The sequence below is a fragment of the Ornithodoros turicata genome, chromosome 2, assembly GCF_037126465.1.
Source record: "Ornithodoros turicata isolate Travis chromosome 2, ASM3712646v1, whole genome shotgun sequence".
Lineage (NCBI taxonomy): Eukaryota > Metazoa > Arthropoda > Arachnida > Ixodida > Argasidae > Ornithodoros > Ornithodoros turicata.
Window position 1 is genome coordinate 84,452,934 of NC_088202.1, and position 16,466 is coordinate 84,469,399.

The following is a 16,466-nucleotide window of genomic DNA, read 5'->3' on the forward strand; positions in this document are numbered from 1 at the left end:
CACTCTTGGAAAGAGTGTGTAAGAGACCGAGGAAAGGATGAGAGTAGTCCTTCGTGACGCCATCAGTTCCCCTGACAGGGCAATCATGTGACCTCGTGACCTCGTGGACCGGCGCAGCGAGAGCGAGTCTAAGGCCTGAGTCGAGAAGAAAGAGAAAAAGGAAAATGCACGGAGGGAGGAGGCGTAGGGGGAGGCTGCCGAAGTCACTCGAAAGACCAGGCTTGCCGGCCGAGGCTGCTTTCACCGAGTAGTTTTGTAAATTTGATCGTTCAGTCAGAATGCGTCGCATGACGAAAATACTTTACACTGTGGCTCCTGTTGGACAGCACGGCGATTGGAACAGATGCCACCCCCTTTTAGAAGACATACAGATCATTGTGCATCCCCGTTCGTTGTTTTACTGTACTGCGGAAGAAGTACGTTTCTACGCATCATGATGCGTGTGTGTATGTAGTTGACGGGGGGGATATACGTTTATTTCGGAAAGGTCAGCCTGACCGAAGGTCGGCTTGCTATTCCTAAATCAAAATATATCACAAAGATGAAGTAAAAGCAAATATATGATGATGAGGGTGGCGTGATGTGTAGATGACATGAAAGGTCAACTCATAATTTGTTCATGAGGTCTGTCGTGTGGAGAAAGTCGAGGAAAGCTCAAGTGACGCACCACTGACGGGAGTGTCGGACAGGGCCAAGTAATACAGGAAGGTCTATGTGTGTGTGTCCCAGAGCAGTCAGGCGTCCTTTGAGGGTGTCGCGTGCAGTGTCGTAACGTCTGCAGTGCAGTAGTAGATGCGCTGTGTCTGCTTCCACCCTGCACGTTGCGCATGCTGAGGAGTTCAGTTGGCACATCTTGTAGAGCAGTGACGGTGTTCGGGCTACGTTTAACCGTAAACGGTGTACGATAGTTTCTTCCCTTCGGGTGAGCCGCAGAGTGGTCGTGTATTCCATCTTCGGGTCGATGGAGGTGTAGGAACCTGTTTTCTACCGCAGCATTTTCTATGGAGTGTAGTGTATTGCGGGCGCAGAGCCGCCTCACCTGAATTCTGCTGGCGGACGACGACATCGGTACCGATACATTTTGGCTCACTTCCTCATGAGCACAGCGCGCAGCGTCATCAGCATATGCGTTCCCGTGCAGGCCAATATGGCCTGGCATCCACTGGAACCAGACACTGTGGCCTGAGGCGAGTAATTCATTGTAACACTTTGCGATCCTTGTGCAGATGTCGTTAATCGTATTTGCACAGTATGAGGCTATCATCTGTAATGCTGACCTGCTGTCAGTGAGAATGGTCCAATTGTCCGCTGATGAACGCGATATGTATGACAATGCTGCGTGGATGGCGTAGAGCTCTGCCTCTGTGGAAGATGATTCATGAGGAAGCTTAAGTGCTTGCTGGATGTTACAACTCGGCACGTAGAATGCGGCCGTTGAACTGCCTGGTACCACAGATCCGTCAGTGTACACTTCCCTTCGTTGGTGGTGCGCAGTGGCTAACGTCCCAGCGCAAGCTGGCGCGCGGTGATAGGGGGCACGTTACTCTTCGCTAGGCCAGGGATGTCCGTGTGGACTGTAGGGGTACAAAGGGTCCACATAGGTGGAGCATACGAGAAATGTGCAGTGGACGATGGTACGCAGCTTTTTAGACGGGAGACTGCAGCTCCGAACGTAGACGAGGGGCAGTTCGATTCGATAGACTGGAGGTAATGTGACTGGTGTTGGGTGAAAAATCGCGCGTAGGTACGGAGTGTCTCTCTGTCTCGCAGGACATGCGCCGGTGGTTCCTTCGCCTCAGCTAAGACGGAGTATGTCTCAGTGGTCCTAGGAGCTCCTAGGCATATTCGGAGACCTTGGATCCGTAGAAGCTCCATCTCTCCGTTTCTACTGAGGCCATGTAGGGCCGGCAAGCTGTACCTTAGGGTTCCTATTATGAGGGAGCAGTGTAGCTGACGCAGGTCAGCACACGTCAACCCCCAGGGTGCTCCAGCGACGCGTCGTAGCACGTTGGTATAGTTGTTTGTTTTGGTCAAAATTGACTTGAGGTGTTTCGATCATTCGAACCCTCTGTCTATGATGATGCCCAAGTATTTATAATGCAGGACAAACTTCAGCGGTAAACCAACCCAACATGTAAAGGGTACTTGCTAAAAGAGCGGCGCGTAAAAGCCATGGCTACCGTTTTGCTTGGTGAGATCGAGAACCCGCGGTCGGCGAGGTAGGATACAATAGGGTCTAGAGCGGTCTGCAGACGTTGTTGGAACGTATCGCGGCGGAAAGCTGAGGTCTAGATGCATACGTCGTCAGCATATATTATGTGGATGTGTTCACGTAACTGTAAGGGGAGTGAAGCCATAATGATGTTGAAGAGCAGTGGACTGAGTACGCTTCCTTGTGGAACGCCACGGTGAGCGGGATATGTGGCCGTATATCTCCCTCTGAAGTGCGCACAAATAGGAACCGATCAGAGAGGAAATCTTGGATCCATGATACCGGCCGGCCCCCTATTCCAGCCTCTTGGAGTGTGGCGACGATGACGCCGTGGAGCACGCTGTCGTACGCCTTCATCACGTCGAGGAAAACACCAGCTGTTAGCTGTCCTTCAGTCCGAGCTTGCTGGACGCTGGAGACAATGTCTATGACATTATCTATCGCCGATCTTCCTTGGCGAAATCCTGCCATGACTTCTGGGAAATAGGCCCTGGTTTCAAAATACCAGTTTAAGCGTGAGTCGATCATGCGCTTCATGATTTTGCCTATGCAGCTGGTAAGGGCCATTAGGCGAAACGAGTCGAGGTTGTGCGGCGACTTTCCTGGTTTTAAGGTGGGAATTACCATGGCGGTTTTCCATGGACTCGGAACAGTTTTCGTGCACCAAGATTGGTTGATTATGTTAAGGAGTGTTTGTCGTCCACTCATTGGAAGTTCGACGACGCAAACGACGCAAAGTTCCTCCAATGGTCGCGTGCAAGATTGCCTAAATGTCTATGGACTACATTTTGTATTCGTTTGGCTTCTTTCCAGTGAATTGGAAGGCCAGAGCGGCGGGCTCGGCGCTCGGAAGCTCCCGTGGCTCCGTGGTTAGCGTGCTGGCCATGTCACGTCGAGACTGGGAGGTACCCGGGTTCGAATCCCGGTGCCGGCTGTGCTGTCTGGGGTTTTTCCTGGGTTTTCCTCAGACGCTTTCAGACATATGTCGGCACAGTTCCCTTAGAAGTCGGCCCAGGACGCACATTCCCCCAGGGCGTGAGTCGTGACGTTGCCCACATACGTGAGGCCGACAACGGCAAGCCCTATCACCACCACCACCACCACCACCTCGGCGCTCGGAGTGGCGGCGGATGGCACGAAGCTTCTCGTATTCAGCGTCTACACCTGTGAACTTCTCGGGGACGCGGAAAACCTTCGTAGCGCTTTGGGTAGCTCTGGCTACAGTATGGGAGAACGTCTCCTCGCTTGCGGGTGTAGATGCCGCAACAGCATTCTCGACCGCGTCACGAAATACATGCCAGTCCGTCCTTTTGGCCTAATGAACGGAACGATGCCGATGCGCTCCACAAATGCTGATCAGTACAGGTAGATGGTCACCTCCTAGTGAGTCTACATCAACATGTCACCGGAAGCGGCGTGCAATTGATGCTGATGCAGCTGTAAGGTCCAAGCAAGACGAGAGGAGGCTGGTCCTGATAAACGTTGGCGAGCCATCGTTAAGAAGGTGAAGGTCACGTTCTGAGAATATGTCGCCCAATCGCTGTCCCCTGGCATCGCATCTTCTACTGCCCCAGATGGTGTTGTGGACGTTGAAGTAATACATAGCGTGATGGAAGTGTGTCTAATATTGCTACAAGGTCATTCACCTCGTAAGTGAATCCAGGAGGAAGGTAGAGGGACACCACAAGATCCCCTATGCGTACCCTGGCACAGACGTATTCTCCCTCTCATGAGGCTCGAACATCTCTCTTTATAGCCGGTATGTCGGATCGGACAAAGAGTTGAATGTTTAGTGGCGCAAGGGCAAACGTCATGATGCGAATATGATATTGCAAACAATCGATTGATTGCTTACTGTTCATAGACTGCAGGAAGTAGGCAACTAGAATGCGTGTAATATCGATGAGACTGATGAAATCCTCCACATTGTGACAGCCATTTGTCATAAGTGATTCAAACTTGTTGGTTTGTATAGATTGTCACCGCGTGTCGAAATGTTCGTCAATAAGCGTGATCGAGTGCATTGTATATACTGCCTTATTCGCAAATACTTCACGTTGAGGTCATCTAGCTGAGTCGCGATCACGATATCTTTATTTTATTTTTTCATTATCAAGAATTGCCGTTACATCTACTGTCTGAACCAAATGTATTGTTCTTCCCTGCGCAGCTCACCAACCACTTGTACGAGCCTCTTGGGCAGGGTTTCGGCATGGACCTTGTGGCACTCAACATTCAACGTAGCCGCGATCACGGCATTCCTGGTTACAACGTCTGGCGAGAATATTGCGGATTGCCCAAGATTACGGACTTTGCTCAACTGGCCGAGATCATGACTCCGGAGGCTGCTAGAGCATTCAGCCAGGTTTACAAGTGAGTCATCGTTATCTCCTGGACTACAGTCAGGTCGGGGTTGCATGTAAACTTTCGAGGTTCAGCAGCGGTTCCCATCAAGCGCAGTGTGGTCGGTGAGCATGTTGCGTGGCAAAAATACGAGCTCGCTGATTTTGGAAAGACAATTTACGACAATATCAGCCCTATAACAAGTCTGAAAGAGCTACCTGAAATTCAGTTAATTAACTTCGGGTCTTTGGTTTGTTACCTATTACGGTTATGACAAGAATCAAGAAGAATTGGGTTAAAGTTGCCAACAAACCTGCAACATCGCAGTCCTCGCTGCATTTATGCAAACGTGACTCCTGCATCTCCATAATACCTGTAATGATACCCTTTGCACGGGTGTGTACTGTGTCACAAGGTGACTACAACTTCAACATGTAAACCCTCATTTTTCACAACCCGAAACTTCCGGAAAGTGTAAGCACGGCACTCTTCCAGTAAATGTCACACGCGCCGCTCAGTGAGCTACCTCCTGCAAGACAACGGAAGCTTCCATGTGATCATTTGTTGTCGCGTGGCCCTTGGGGTGTTTTCAGGTGTTTTAACACAGTATGAATACTGTGAAGATAACACAAGAAGCACAAATTTTAAACAAGGACAGAGCCACAAACTAAGCAGAGCCCGCGTCAGCAATAGACTAACTCGGGTGCCAGAAAACCGTCAAGAAAAATCCCTCTCTTGAATGCACAAGCGCCTTGATTACTCCCTCATAGGTGATTGTACGAGCATGTAAGTATAATAAATATATTCTGAACAGACCAATAAGGAGTCTTAAAATGTTGTAATCTACAAAGTCTTCTTGCCTTCTGCACGTTTCATACGTTCTCCAGCGTTCCAACTCGCTTTCTCCGATTATGTTGGCAGAACAGTTAACCACAACACTTTTTATGGACATGATAGGCTGGATCACTATGACGAAAAATATACTGTCATATTCCTCTTCACACATTGTGGAGCTCGCCCTGACTCAGGGTACCTTCAAAAGTTGTCACTCATTCCCTGTTCTTGTCCAGGAGCGTGTTTCTATCCAGTATTCCGCAGTGTCTACGTTTAGCTAGGAAGGTGATCTGCGATAAATTTGGGACTGAAACATAATATTTTCCCTATAAGGCATCCCGACGACATCGACCTCTTCCCTGCCGGCGTTAACGAGCGCTCCCTCCCTGGAGCAACGCTTAGCCCCATCTTTGCTTGCATCGTGGCAGAGCAGTTCAGGAGAATGAAGAATGGTGACAGGTTCTGGTACGAAAATGGCGGCCTCGAGTCCTCCTTCAACGAAGGTATGATGTCAGACAGTATTCTCTGTAGCACGATACTTATTTGTGGAAGTACTTGTGGCTCAACCATCACAGATGAGAGAATTTGAGCTTGATGCTTTGTCTTCCTTTCGTATCTAATGGATCTCATTCTAAGACCTGATGCGTTCGACGGACTTTATAAAGGCGGTATATCCGGGATAAAATGTCGACGGCGACATATGTGTGTTAAAGAATGATAGTGTATTGTATTGTATGTGATGAGAGATCCGATGCCATAATTTCATATCACTGTCACGCTACGCCGATTATAATATAACTTTCGCTATGCTGGTGTCGCGCATAGCTAAATCTCATACGTTTCGCTGCCCTGTTTCTCTTGGCCAATATCGCGGTGTTAGCCTTAGCTATTTATTCTCGCATCTAGCCAAATCAGTTGAATAAAATAGACAGGTGGTACGATTACTAAATGATATACTGTTGTGTAATGGTTGTAAACTCGCTTCAGTTAGTCTTTGCTTTCTGCGCCTTGCTACCTTGAGGTTTTCGAATGTTTGCGTTGTGTCCATATCGCGAATTGCTGTACGTCGCAAAATTACAGCAGATATGTCGCACTGTGACACGTACGTCCTTATGCTTGACGACAATGTCTGAATATTGCGCAGTTTCAGTTTACCTAATAAAACGGATGACTCTATACGAATCGAGGAAACAATAATCACTCCCGTGACTATTATATCTTGAGGCCACTATAGGTTCCTCGATGATGCGAGGGCACAAGTAATTCAGCCGTGACGCCACGTCGTCATACTTAACGAATATCGCCTTGCTTTCAGCCGCAGCCTACTGTGTTGCGCTCTATCAAGCATATAATGAACGTACACTCGGAAGGCATGGAGAGAATTGTGCCATGTCTGTGTGCTCATTTTCTCCCGTGGGCCTTGAAATCTAAGTTAATTAGGCGCTTCCTTTCGTTTTACAGTCCAGATCGAGGAGATCCGGAAGACAAGCCTTGCCCGAATCGTCTGTGACAACACCAACCTCCGCTATGTCCAACCCCTCGTGCTCGTCCAGGAAGCACAGTGGTAAGCGCCAGCCAAACGCAATGTCTATCAAAAGTAGTGAGCGCATGTCAGACATAACGTTGACTGCATAATATTCACATTCGTGACATAATATTGACATTCACATCACGGCATGACTCAGCGGATAACCTCAGATCTATTTAACCGTTATGTTAATGCAATTTAGAATTCCGCGTCTCTTGACGCTTGTTAAAGCTCTAACCGTAGCCAGCACAAAGCTCTTGGTGCTCGACCGGCCGTTTTCTTTGTTTTGGAAGACTTCGTGTACATCAACGTCTCGAGCCGGTTTTAAATATATTCGGATAAGAAAACAAACCTTCCCGACCACGGCGCTCGAAATGAGGGTGACACTAAGCGAAGGACCACGTAATACGAGCCCACTTTATTTTAAGTGGCAAGTTTAAGTAAAGAGAAAAATTACAGCTCGCGGAATGAAAGATTACAAAAGGAACGAGATCCATACATGGCGTCGTTCGTGAAACCGCCAGTTTGCACCTTCCGTCTCCTCTCCTCCTCAAGAAGCGTGACAATGCAGAGCAGCCTCCCATTGGTCTCCTCGAACAGTCCCTCGCGCGATGATTGGGCAAATCGTTGAAGGAGACCAATATGAGGCCGCTCCGCATTGCTCTCGCTTCTTGAGGAGGAGAGGAGACTGATGGCGGTTTCCTTGGCGCATAAATCACGCACGGCGCAACGTATGAACCCCGTTCCTTTTGCGTCTGTGTCAAGGTAACGGCATCTTTCATTCCACGAGGAGATTTTTTTACACTTTAGTGCCCCTTTAAAATGGTGTTGAACTAAAACATTCCCCCCTCCCCCCACGGCGTAGGAAATGTCTTCCATCGAGGCTAACAAGATCAATTCTGAAGCGGTGAGATCACTGCTGCCTACCTAGATTTACATATATTAGAAGGAAAATGAAAAATTAGTCCGGACGTGGTAGGGTCTGACTAGTCGAATACTTGTATAGACTGGGTAACTACACTGTCTCCAAGAGGGAGAGAGAAACATAAAGAATGAGCTTGAATGGCAAACGTTGCGGAATCCCATATAAAGACATCCAGGCTAGAGTGCAAATGACAAAAATGAGGTCAATACCTAACAGAAAATTAACATGCAGGGGCCTCTCTTCGTTCGAGGCGCCTCCGAGGTTTTGCGCGTAGAATTTACTTCGGTGGTTTTTAAATTTCATTATCGAACTTCGCATTATTAATTAAATTATTGAGTTATAGATCTACTACTATCATCTACCGTACACTCAGGCGTAACGCCAACACATTACAGCCAACACTTTCAGCCACATAAACAATCGGAAAGACATAAATTCTACGTAACAAGAGGCAAACTATGTGGTGGCAGGGTACAGAGTTTTCTACATACGCGGATTCCTCACGGAAAATTACACATTTACTCCGTCAACTGATTAAAAATGTTTCCATAGAGTGGAAAATGGTTCTGTGGCTAGCCTGCGTAATCTCCCGGCGTGTTCGAGATTTCTCTGATTGTATTATGAGCCAACAACCCCCTAGGTGGTGTTGCACGCGCAGTTTCGTGGTTTCCTTCGCGTGACCCTTTTCATGTCTGTCTGCTGCACTTTTGCGTACCATTCCCTTGCGGGAAAACCGCGAAACGTGCTTTACGCAATTTCCGTAGCACTTTAGACAGGTTGTATGCGTGCGCCACGGTTTGCCAATATGCATTTCGCGGTAGTTCATTCTCTCAGATAAATGTTTTTGTCCCCCTCGCTTGTCGCCTTCCTGTGTTGGTTGAGAAGTAGTCTGGATAGCTGCTTCACGCATCTTACTGCAAACGTCGCGAAAATTAACAGCTCTGCTGCAGTTGAAAGGCAACATTTGGCTCTCATAACTGCCCATAACATTATTCGCACTTGCACACATTGATTACCCCGTTCTGTTTTGGCCTTTAGGAACCCCAAGGTTGACTGCAACGGTGAAGACATCCCCCGGGTCAACTTTGATAACTGGCAAAACGAGCCGGTATGGACGTGACATACCTTCACGTGCTATCTTCAACAAATAAACAAAGAGGTGTTTTATTCGTTTGCTACTTACAAGCAGAAAACCTTCCTCTTTTGTTGTGACTGTTTAATGTCATATAAATAAATCACTGAGTTGTTTTTATGGTTGAATGGTCTGTTTGATTGGTCACTCACGAGGAAATGAAGTGATCCATGTGGCTGCGTGATCTTGCGCCTCGATTTGAACGCACCCTTTTGGGTATAGTTGAAATATCGTCCTCCTTATAATCACGTGCAGCTCGGTCCACAATTCCAAAGGCCCCCTCCAATATTGCGTCTCGCTACTGCGATGAGTATGTCCAGGACGTCCACTTAATTCATCGCGGTTCTCACGAGTCTAGGTCAATGAAAATGCACACAAGACGCCATGAAAAGAAACCGTGTACTGCATTGTGAACAGACAAAACTTTAATTGTTTTTAACCCCACTCGTGGAGCTGTCCCCACTCGAGGGTGACACTAGAAGTGACGGAGAGAAAAAGGAAAGGGAGAAACGTGAAAAGGCATGAAGGCTGGGTTGTGTTTTCAGCGGAAGACAGAGGAAAACACTAAATAAGAAAGCCTGACCTCTGTCTTGAGACCTCTGTGCGCAGGTTCCTATAAATTCCGCTCGGAAATGCGTAACACCCATGAATGAAAAACCTATACCGCAGAACCAATATCGACAGCAAGGAGCGCGTGCCTACTAAGAAGAATGCGCTTTGCCAACACCACCTAGATAGAGAAAGCCTGCTTACTCTTCGACGTGACGTAACAACTAATAGTTAGCCAATCAGGATCGTGTTCTCAACGGCGGTAACCAATCACGAACGAGCTTTCAGCTGTCGTAGCCATGGAGACGAACCACCGTCGTCTGCGAGCAGTGATGGAACGTCCCCGCGTACTAAATGGGAAACTTTAAAATAAACCTTAAAATAAAGCTCAAAACGGTCCCATATCTTTCTTATGACTGACTTTCTGGAAACAGTGTTGCACTTTTTGTCTACAGATTCATTTCTACAGGTTCCAAGTTAGCTGCAATCATTTCCGAGTTCTTGAATTCACAGAACGGCGAATCGCAGTAGCAGACGAATTCTGACTATTTATTTATTTCCATTTGTTTATTTATTTATTTCTATACACTTCAAGGGCCCAGAGGGCATTACATGAGGGGGCGGACCCGGCAACATGTACATACTCGAGAACAAATGTACAACGAAAAAGGGAACTGGAGGGAAATAACACGAACAAATTTTGTACAAAAAAAAAGAAAAAAAGAAGAAGAAAGTGTTTATGGCACAGCGAAGTGACGATGTAATGCAATGCGGAAGTGATGGGGGTCGATGCAATTGACAGTGTCCTGAGCTAAGTTGTTCCAATCGATGATAGTATTTGGAAAGAATGATTTACTGAAACAAGTAGTGCGAGACCGAATACGGGAAACCTTGTAAGAATGATCGAGTAGAGCTGAAATGCGAGTAGGAGGTAATATGTAATGGGGGCGTAATGAGTTTGAGCGATAAATGTGGTTGAAGAGACGGAGACGAGAAATCCGGCGACGGTGAGAGAGGTCAGCTAGCTGAAGACGTTGCTTTATCTGGGATACGCTAGAGAAAGGAGAATAATCCGATGTAATGAATCGGGCAGCCCGGTTTTGAATTTTTGTTTTCAGTGATTAAACATTTATTATGCGGATCCCAGATAGCGGACGCGTACTGCAGCTGAGGCCGCACTAATGTAGGCGAGGAGTTTTACATTAGATGGGGATGACTTAAGGTTCCTACGCAAGTAACCTAGAGTTCGATTGGCTTTTCGAGACACTGCCTGGATATGCTCTACCCACGAGAGATTCAATTGAAGGTGAACACCAAGGTACTTGTATGAAGAGGAACATGGAATAGGGGGCCGTCGATGGAATATGTGCGCAAGGACGGTGATGTAATTCGGCGAAAGCAGACATGAGCACATTTATCAATATTTAATGACATTAGTCATTTTTCACACCAGTTATGGACTAAGGTTAGGTCTTTTTGTAGCGCGATTTGGTCAACATCAGAGAATATTACACGGTATAAGAATAAGACACAATCATCTGCGAACAAACGAATAGAACTAGAAATGGAAGCAGGTAAATCATTTATGTACGAGGAACAGACGGGGGCCGAGGACGGAACCCTGGGGAATTGCGGAAGTGACAGGGCAGAAATCCGAAGAGAACTGGCTAACAGGGACACGCTGTGAACGGGATGAGAGAAACGCAGATATCCAGGAGAGAACAGTAGGGTCAGTGTTTAGATGGGAGAGTTTTAATAAAAAGGCGCTTGTGACTATGTATGACTATGTGACTATATATGTCCACGTAGCGCAGGAGGGAGAGGAGGCAATAAGATGGCCTTCTGTGTCTATAGGTGGCGTTGGCTTGGCCGTTTAGTAGATGAAGTCTGACTACTTTGACAGACTCCAACTAACGCACCCATTGTAGACACAAACCAAATCAGAATTTCGCTTCCGGTTTCCGTTGTTTCGAGTGACGATCGTTTGTATGCTCTTGCGACACGCGAGTACAAACAAATTGGTTACGTCCAGGAAATTGCTGTTACCGTGAGCTTTTTATTCCATCTCGACCTGCAGTTGGGGCATGCTCTATATTTGGTTCCTGCGCATAGAGACACCCTGCTGCACTGCTGCGACTTATTCGTCACAACATTTAGGTTTACTGTCGGCCCAGGACGCATGCTAATCCCCCTGTCCCCCACTCCTTCCTGCTGTCCTCTCTCCATCTGTCCACGTCTGTACGCCGCTCATAGCCACAGTTGCTTCGCAGCGCTAACAAGGAATAAAAAAAATTAGGTTTACTCATATCACCGACGTTAGAGCAGCGCGTGAAAGAATGCCGCTATTGTATGTGCGATAAATCAATGTTATTTCGGCGAGTCACTTGCTGTGTACACACCGTGTACATGCGGAACCGTTAAAGGGGCACTAAAATGCAAAAACAAGTGCACTTCAAATTACGTTACACGCAATGTTAATTTCATACTTGTTATCATAATCCAAAGCTGTAGTACACACTGTGTGTAGGCACACTGTAGTATTGCAGTGGATCCCCGGACATGTCGGTATCAGCGGCAACGAAGAAGCAGACAGAGCCGCATTGAGCGCCCATCAGCACGCAGCTTTTTCCCCGATAATGATGTCGTCGGGCGACCGAAGACACCTCCTCTCGACACTCACGAGTCCCAAGATGCAGGCTCAGTGGGAACACGACATAGCTCACTCCCTTGTCTCTAATGTAGGTCCCTACAGCTGGCTAACTTTTTCAGTGACTTTCATCTTTCATCGTTGATTTCTTAGACAATTTGAGGCTTTGTTTGTATCTGTCCCTTCTATGTTGTTCCAGCCTCAGAACGTCAGTTTCTCTCTTTCTCTCTTTACCCTATGCTTTCTCTCGTCCTTCCTCCGCGACTACCGCGCCCCTTAACTGCTCTCTTCCACCGCATGAGGCTCAACGTTGCCTTTACACCTGCCTTTCAACACCGTCTCGGCTCCACCTCATCTTCCCTCTGCCCCACTTGTGGAGTGCACCTCAGCTACGTCATCCTGTCTTGTGGGCAATACCACCACGACCGTGCACTAATGGAAGTCTCTATGCAACGCATTGACAAGCGGCCGTTCAACCTAGCGAAGATCCTCGGTCCGTGGTCGAACGCTGCCCACCAGACGCAGGGCCTTCGTCTTCTGGCGGAGTAGTTGTGCTCCACCAGTCTGGCAACGGCTCTTTGAAAGCCCCCATCATCATCCCTTCATCCTCTCCCAACGCGAAATAGGGCAGTGTACCACCTCAGCGGCGATGAATCGCGCACCCCATCACCATCCAATGTATGTGTGCGTGTGTGTCAAAACTTTTATTCCGTTACGGAGCTACAATCAAAATTATATGGACTCTTTCTTGCTTCGACGCTAAGCGGAGAACGACCTTTCAGCTCGTGCATCGGTGTTTTTAGTCCATGCTGCGCGTGCCAAGCCATGCAGCAGACCCCGTGGAAAACATTATGCGCATTGCGAAGCGGACTGGTGTCGCTGTCCGAAGGACGTGAAGATAAATGTTGTCAGTGGAACATTCGCGAGAGCTGTTGTGGGATACAGTTCAATGAATCGGTACACAAAAATGCAGCAGTGCGCGTGGAACATTCGCGAGAGCTGTTGTGGGATACAGTTCAATGAATCGGTACACAAAAATGCAGCAGTGCGCATCATGCAGCGCATATACGGCATGCTGCATGCCGCCAATCTTTGCCTCCTGGGGATCCCATTTGTTGCCGCCAAAGACGGCTCTGTTTTCATTGCGTTTTTCTTCTAAACGGTAGCGTTGGGTGAAGTAATTTTGTTTGAATGGCACTAATTGAAACACGGACTTTCCTTTGAGAGCAAGTTGTTTTTGTATTTTAGTACCCCTTTAAGTAAAAATTGCAGTGGGACAACATTGTATATTCCACGTTTGCAGTTTACTTAAATTACAGCTTACGTGGTTACAAACGCTATCATAACGGCAGTCTACCGCCGTTCTACGAGTGGTGAATCCGCGTTCAATTCGCGTTTTGCAATTTTCATGCTGAAATTTCACGTACGATCTACGCACAATTCATGTTCACACTTCGCGTTTCACCGCACAACGATAGACTCAACGTGGATTCTGCATTCTGGCAACCATCTCTGTTGACTGAGACCAAACGATTTTCTTCAAAATTATCGAGCGAGAGAATCCCGAAGCGAGCACTTCGCTAACGTAGCGAAAGCGCTAAATAAAGTTTAGGATGAAAGGGCAAGCAAATGAAATGCACTCCCAAGCCGTTGAATAAAGTTCGTGCGGTCACAACACCTATAAAATCGCACCAGCCTCCTTTTATTTCGCAGTTACATTGCTCGGCACGCACTATACCTGATGTCAGGAACTTATTCATGGCTCAGTGAAGTTTTCGAATTAGCAAATAGGGGCTCCAAACCTCGTGTTTATTTCGGCATACGGAGTATACGCTGTTTTACGCAACGCGATCGCTTGCGCGTGGTTGCTTTCATGGATGGCTGCCCGTCGCATATACCACAGCCTGACGTTGTGCGCGAATGCGTTGCAATAGCAACTTCACCATGCATAACCGCATGGGTAAAACTGCTAAAGAGACGGCGAGACACGGACAGATACTGCACACGGTGTCTCGTACTTTTAATAGCGCATTTATCGAAATGTACCGGCAGGCCCAACGTAAATGTTCTATTTGGCTACATAAATAACCAAATATCGAAATTACGTTAGACGAAGCTTGATAGCTACTTTACCAAACTTATTAAGACTATTTTATTCAGACGACATAAGACGAACTTCCTCATCAAACTCGTCCCTGCCTCCCTTTGGACATTTTCATCTAACGGTATTAGTTTATATGTTCACTAGCATACTATGTCTGTTAATTAATAGGAAGCAGTAGAAAAAACTCGTCAAACTTACTTTTTTAATGAAAAGTATCACCTTAAGTTTGAGATCTGCTGCGACTACGTTTTATTCGTTGTTTTGGCGAAGTGTTCACTTATACACTTAATTGAAATGTTCGTGTACCGAAATGACCGGTTGTCGTAGACTTGTTCATAAGCGAAGACGTTCTTATTCCCCTCGTCCGAAATTTTCGCCTGAAATACTCCGCTGCAGCGCGTTTATAGGCGAGGCCGTATGTGTTTACGTCCACGTAAACTCGTGTAGACAAATATCCCCTTTCAATCGACCACAGCACATATTACAACGTGAAGAAAATATGTGTATGGTTACCCAACTGTTGCACTCGCCGCAGCACAGACCCAGCACGTCTCATTCCCTCAACATGCCTGGGGCTAAAAACTGTTGTTCCTGGAAATTGGCTGAAGCTGCATAAGACGACCAACGAAAACCATTCTAAAATTTTTTTAGGACTACTGTGTATAGGCTGTTGTATTGTGCATAAATAAACATCTCGTATATCTGTCGTATCGCGGGAGGAATACATGAGGAAATATGGGCACGTGCATTGAACTGTCCGACAAGAGGCTGCAGCGGGCATATTTCTCTTCCTCCCTCTTTCAATGACGGTTTCAAAAATCCACCCTCATATCATGTTGTTGTAGCGGGAATAAAGGAAACACGTGTTTGATCCCGCTCTCAGTTCGTGATCAGGACGCGAAGAGTTGAACTCGAATACGACCGAAGAAAAAGCACAATGTAGTCGGCCGCTGTGAGCGATGAACACACACACATACATACATTGGATCATAATGAGGTGGGCGATTCACCGCCGCTGTGGCATGAATACTCTTCAACAAATCAGTAAGCTGGGTGAACAAGTATTGCTCAGATGAGGCGGATACGGCACAAGATGGGATCAACGAGGTCTGGCTATGCACCTTAAAGCATAATCGCTGTAGTCATTGTCCATGTCGCTGTGCGACATTCAATTGAACCTTAATGAGGAGGGGATAAGGGGAAGTTTGTTAGTCTGTCTGTCTGTGTGTACGTGCGGTGTCCTAGCACGTGAACGTCCCGTTTTAGTAATTTTGGTGCAGTGTCATCTATATATGGTAGTATATGTACAATTGCCAATGAAAATTCATGACTGCATTTCAATTCGTGGACTCGCTATAGGAGAGGGAGAACAGGGATGTATATGTTTGCCCCCCATCCAAAAAACAAAAAAGAAAGAACGCACAGTGGCTTTATACACATTCATACAGCCCTAACTTAAACTTTTCATCAGCTGGTGTTTACAATGGTGAAATAAACAACCACTTCCACGGGAGAAACATGTTCTTCCTACATCACGTGGTCGTGTTAGCGGGACCAATGGGTGTTTTGAGCGGAACAGCACTTGCACTCGTGCTAATTTGTCGCATTACTTTCAAAAGTGCTCATTTAGCAGCATAAGCAGCTCGGTTGTGGTTGCTCCTGCTCCATTACACACAAGTGCCTCGATTTGGCGTAGCACCACCACTGTGGAACCGTAAATATTGGACTTATGAGAAATGCTTTTTCTACGGAGAAATACTGTGCACGCAGTGCCGCATAGAAAGAAAAGGAATAAGAGAAGTTCCTGGATTTTCTTTATTTCCCGCGAAGTCGCAAACCCTGGAACTATATGCTAACAGCATATACTTGTGATACGTAAATATGGGTGCTGTATATTTTTCAATGGCGTTATTCAAGGAATGCCTGCTTCAATCGTCTCGCCAAATGTTTTCGGGGTTTCCAATTGATCCCGTTATTGCACAAAGTGTTCAATTGTTCCCACATAGTTCGGCCTACTTTCTGCAAGCAATGCTGCAGCCTGTCTGGAGCGTTTTGGAGTTCGCATGTGCACCGGAAAAGACAGAATCAGAAAAGTTCACCCTTACCTATAATAATGCATTCAACCTGAAAAAGGTTAACGTAATCCGAAACACCGTTTGCTGAACAGGACTTTTATATTCAGAATTTACGTT

The 16,466-nt window shown here is 46.9% G+C and overlaps 1 protein-coding gene across 2 annotated transcripts in view; it reads left to right on the forward strand.

Moving 5' to 3' along the window:
* The window catches only part of LOC135385632 (chorion peroxidase-like), a 41,535-nt gene extending 32,439 nt beyond the window's left edge, over window positions 1–9,096 (forward strand). For both annotated transcript variants that reach the window (XM_064615077.1, XM_064615078.1), the window contains exons 14-17: window positions 4,383–4,585; window positions 5,723–5,892; window positions 6,851–6,953; window positions 8,881–9,096. In XM_064615077.1, coding sequence (XP_064471147.1) covers window positions 4,383–4,585; window positions 5,723–5,892; window positions 6,851–6,953; window positions 8,881–8,962 — 558 coding nt within the window. In that variant the 3' untranslated portion in view covers window positions 8,963–9,096. The remainder of the gene's footprint in view (window positions 1–4,382; window positions 4,586–5,722; window positions 5,893–6,850; window positions 6,954–8,880) is intronic.
* The last annotated feature ends 7,370 nt before the right edge of the window (window positions 9,097–16,466 follow it).